At 38.2% G+C, this 5,305-nt stretch overlaps 1 protein-coding gene across 2 annotated transcripts in view; it reads right to left on the reverse strand.

Moving 5' to 3' along the window:
- Positions 1-861: 861 nt before the first annotated feature.
- Positions 862-5,305, reverse strand: part of LOC124606438 (cyclin-G-associated kinase) — a 246,517-nt gene continuing 242,073 nt past the window's right edge. For both annotated transcript variants that reach the window (XM_047138423.1, XM_047138431.1), the window contains exon 24: positions 862-2,425. In XM_047138423.1, coding sequence (XP_046994379.1) covers positions 2,315-2,425 — 111 coding nt within the window. In that variant the 3' untranslated portion in view covers positions 862-2,314. The remainder of the gene's footprint in view (positions 2,426-5,305) is intronic.

The raw sequence follows: 5,305 nt of genomic DNA on the forward strand, positions 1-5,305 counted from the left end.
TCAACATGACCCGCATATGTGTACAGCGTACAAGGGTCTATTGACGAGTGGTGTGATGAAATACCTTGATATTCATATGCAGCTGGTGTCATGTTTGTTCTTTTATGCTGGAGAGCAGTGTTTGAATGTCGGTGTGTAGCAGCCTTGCAGTCTTTGCTACATAATAAATAAATAAAAGCCTCTGCTTTTCTGTTATTAATCTACTTACCAGGCACATAATTCTCTAGACCATTGAGTTACAATATATGTAAACTTGAGTCATAATTTATCTACATCCATATTACTGGTGCTAAGTGATGTCAATTCATTGTGTAAGTGAGATGCTAACAAGCAGAAACACTTTCCTAGCCTTCTTGATTGATTTATTAACTTTTGTAACCATAATCACTATGATGACATTATCCCTAAAACTCGTCTCTATGATGGTGTCGATAAGGTCTGGCCTGTTGATCAATACAAGATCCGTCTTGTTGCTAGTATATTGTAGAGTAAAAGAGCAGTAATCTGTTACTTGCTGTGCATCTGTTGCGGGTGTACAGTGCGTTTTTTGCCTGTATCTATGTTTCATTTCTGTATAGACCAAATGGCTTTAGTTCAGCTCTTATTATTGTTCTACACATTACCCAAAAGCTTGCCTCTTGTATTTGAATATTTAATTCCAGGTCAATATTACTTCTTAATCCTTTCCACACATTGTAGCTCTTGATCCAATACAAGAGCAACCTTTTCCTCCCACTGATATCTGTGTACACCATAACTGGTTCTCTGCTTTTCCTTTCAGCTGTGATTTAAAATACATAGTGTATGACACATGAGCAATACTTCAGTCACAAAGGATACCTGGATAAATAAAAATCTATGTTTCCAGCACATTAGCATTGTAATCATTTATTGTTTTCACTGCTGTGCTACAAGAGCAGGCCTACAAAATCAATTAAAACAATCTATCAAATAAAATTGACACATTATGGACAACAGTGTAGCAATAAATACAATATTTACATAAAACAGTAAACAACTTAGGCTACTGTGATACATAGGACGGGCTTAATATAAGCCTGTAAATCATTACTTTATACATTTTTAAAATATATTATGATGTATACTATCTTGGGGGTGTGGAAACATGAAAGTATTTTACAAAGAAACAATCTTTTTACCATCAACTGCTGTTACAAATTTTAATGAGTATTATACTTAGCCCAGTAGTCAGTGGATTTAATTTACATATTGTCAGACTTTCAGTTTTAGATCTGCTTCACATATAAACAGCAAACCATTTCCTTAAACATTTATAATATACAATTTAATGGATAGCAAAACGAAATTTATGTTCAGTTTCCAGATTTTTTTTCAAACAAAATATGTAATAATAGTTGATTTATTGTTAAAATTTATATCTGAAGCTTCCGGTCAAACCCGTACTACTGAAATAGTTTAGACTAGCACATAAACAAAATGTAGCTCTTAAAAATGTTTATTGCACAGCAGTACAACCAACTATTCCAAAATCATTTTGGAAATTCAAACCGTACATATTAGCAGCAAAAGTCTGAAATTCAACAATAAAAATTGTGAAACTAATTACTTTTCACATGTGCAACAATGTGGAATTTGAAAATCCCAACAATGAGAGGACTTCACAGGCACACATGCACAAAAATAGTGGGGGAGCATAACAATTAATACTGTTCTAACTGTTCCAATGGCAAGTTACTCAAAGCTTCACTTTAATTTTATGACCTGTTGCCACATTTCTGAACCTATGACTGCCATTTCAGCACCTGGTTACTACTATTACTTTTTAGTCTTACACAGTACATTCTGCTCAAATATACAAGTACATTTCAGTTAATTACACAGGGGAATGTTTGTTTTTAATATCTGTGAGCACATTTGTGCCTAACGTTTGTCATTCATTCATTATTAAGAATAAATATATAATTTAACAACAAATATATATCCCAATATCAATTTAAAATGGTGTATTATGCAAGGTAAAGATTACCTTAACTTATGTATACGCTTCTCTCAAAAATAATTTATTAAAGTTTGCTAACCTCTGATAAGTATTTTATAGGATCAAAATATGGGACATATCACATCACAGCAAAATGGGCAAAAATTTTAGTTTGGGAGTCAACTACAATGAAACTACAAGACAAAATAACAGTGACTTAAAACAATTATATAAAAGCATGGCAGATTCATACACAACAGGAAAAGAAAGGATGCAGCCATCCTTTTAAGTAGTTATTATTGCACTCTTTATCGGCACAGTTTTGACTCTTTTTGCCTCTTGGAAGATAGCCGTTCAGTTTGCAAACATGTGCTGCTGACTTGCATCATTTTCAAATTCACTCCAAGCATTATTCAGTTCCATAAATATTAGTTTAGCAATCTTCTCATTTGGTGTTCCAGTTTGCTATGAAAATGTAAATAATAAACATTTCTGTTAACAAGTGTTTTTCTTCAGTAAGACGTACAACAATAACAACAAAGTACTCATATTTCCTAAATAAAATGATTTTTGGCGAGCTTGCGGAAAGTTGTTTAAAATTCCAATCATTTTCCATAGTTTTCATCAGGAAAGCTATTGAGCGTCAAAGAAATGACGGGTTTCCACAAATATAAATGATGTAGGGATGCCCACTGCTATCATTCTAGTTACAATGCTTCTTAATAGCTCTAATAAAGGTACAAATTATTCACTTGGTGAAGTGTGGAAGTGGGTGTTTGATATCAAGAGTCTGCATGTCACTGTGCGGAACTTGTGATTAGAAGGGAGCTTATCACCACTGGTACCAGAGAGAACAACGATACTGTATAATAAACCTGTGCATTCCTATCTTCTTCAGTAAACTAATTTCTCTCATGAAGCCAATGGAAAGTACTGCTGAAGGCTTGGAATTTATACTCCTTTGACACAAGTTCACTGACAATATATTATATGTTAGTAAAATTAAAAGAAGCAGGTGCAAATAGTAATTCCACAAGGTGTGTATCAAGATATTTTTAAATCCATGGCATTTATCTATAACAATAATTGAAATTCATTGATGGAATAATATGTAAAATAAACAAAAGGCAATCATTCACCTGTAGTTGACTGATGCATGGCATACAGAAACACATAACAGAAAACAGTATTCACACTAGCTTTTGACAGCTCCAGATCTACAATATCCCCCCCCCCCCCCCCCACACACACACATACAAGTATACAGATATGCTAATGCACAATCCTCCGGTGAGGGCAAGACCAATTACTGATAACAGAGTTGCCTGAGCTGATGGACTTGGGAGGTAGGGAGTCTGCAATTTGCCACAGTTTGTTGGCCAGTAATGTGAGTAGAGAGTGGTTGTATGGGTAAGTTTTGCATCTGGGCCGTCTACAAGAGAATAACCCATGGGGTAGAGTAAGTGGAACAGGGATGGCCAAGGACATTCTGTAGGTTGGGTGGGCAGCGGAGCACTGCTTTGGGTGATGTTTTTAGAATCTTGGGTAGGATACTCCACACCTTACATAGCTTAAGCCCTGATGAAAGATGTCGTTGAGTTTTTCAAAGCCAGGCTGATGCTGGGTGATCAGAGAAGCGCTAGTCAATAGCTGGTTAACAGGTTTATTGGGGTCAGAGGGGGAGAGAGCACACGATGAGGTGTAAAGGATATCGTGTGTCAATAAAGGATCTGGTAAAGTTATTAAGGTATGTTGACAACGTCTGCTTTCCACTGCACGTTCACTGTCCATAGGTGGTGAGGCTGTAGGAATAGACTTCTTGACATGGGATGGGTGACAGCTGTCAAAGTGGAGGTGTTGTGAGCTTTTGGCACTCTTAATATGAATGGAATGAGCCATCTGAGAGGTGGGGTCTAGAAGGACCAGGTAAAACATATTTGGGAGTAGGTGTGGATGCTATGAAGGAAAGAACAATGGTTGTCCTCGTCATGAGCCTGGATCATGACATCTCATCAATGAACCTGAACCAGATAAGAAGTTTTAGGTCTTTACTGGATAAGAAGGATACCTCCAAATGGCCCATAAATAAGTTGCCATGAGATGGTACCATGGGAGTACCAATGGCAGTACCTGGATTTTGTTTTCAAAAGTGTAACAATTGAGGGTCAGTATGTGGTTGGCTTTGAGGATTACAAACGATGTGGTTGGTTTGGTATCACAAGGGCATTGGGACAAGTAGTGTTCCATGGCTGCAAGGCCATTGGCATGGGAATGTTTATGTATAAGGGTGCTGAATCTGCAGTGACAAACAAGGAGTGTGGTGGTGGTGGTGGTGGTGGTGGTGGTGGGACAGGAGCTGTCAAAAGGTGGTGAAGGAAATGAGAAGTGTCCTGAATGTAGGAAGGAAAGTTAGAGACAATAGTTTGGGGGTGTGGGTTAACAATGCTGAAGGTACATTCTGTGGAGGCATTGTACTAAGCCACAGTAGGGAGAACATGTAGGGTTTGGGGATAGATAAAAGATAGGAGTGTCGGGGGTTTCTGGAGTGAGGAGGGAGATAGATTCAATGCCAGGTTTTGGGAAGGACCCAAGGCCTTCACGGGAGCTGCTGGAGATCATGTTGGACTTCTGGCATGGGATCATGGTCATAGTATTTGTAAGTAGAGGTGTCAAAAAGTTGATGGAACTAATTAGTCACTATGGTGAAGCCTTTCATCTGTGGTATGGGCGATAAGATCTGGATTGGTTTTGAGGTCTATGAGTGATGCTGTATTCAATGGGGAGGAATTTAGAGAAGGAAGGTGATGTTAGTTTAGAAGTAAAGAATTCCTGAAAGCTTAATAGGAGAGGAAATGGAGGCTGAAACTGTTTTCTGTGTGGAATAGCTGTTGGCTATTGTCACTGGGGTATGAGACAAAGAACTGTTCCCACTGCAGAGAAAGAATAAAGGGGTAAAGAGCCTTCACAAGACCAGCATGGCTGAATTTAGGTTTGGGGCTAAGGTGAGGCCATTAGATAATACTTAGACTTGTGTAGAGGTCAGGGTTACGGGAAAGAGGTTGACAATAGCTTTACATGACAAGTGTTCAAGAGGAGTGTGTTTCATAGAGGATGGAAGTAATTTCTGGGGATGTGGAAGGTGGTGTAAATCAGCAATGCATGGTAGGTGAGCTATGAGAGGTTGACAATAGTGGGGGGTGCATTAGAGTGGTAGGCTCTTTCTTGGCTATCCCATGTATGCATAAGACAGGAGATGGCTGGTACAACCTCCTCAGAAGGTGGTGGGAATGCTCTTCAACTGCTGAAGGGCAAAGATTTCTATTGAAGTGATGGCATTCAGGAAGT

The sequence above is a fragment of the Schistocerca americana genome, chromosome 1, assembly GCF_021461395.2.
Source record: "Schistocerca americana isolate TAMUIC-IGC-003095 chromosome 1, iqSchAmer2.1, whole genome shotgun sequence".
Lineage (NCBI taxonomy): Eukaryota > Metazoa > Arthropoda > Insecta > Orthoptera > Acrididae > Schistocerca > Schistocerca americana.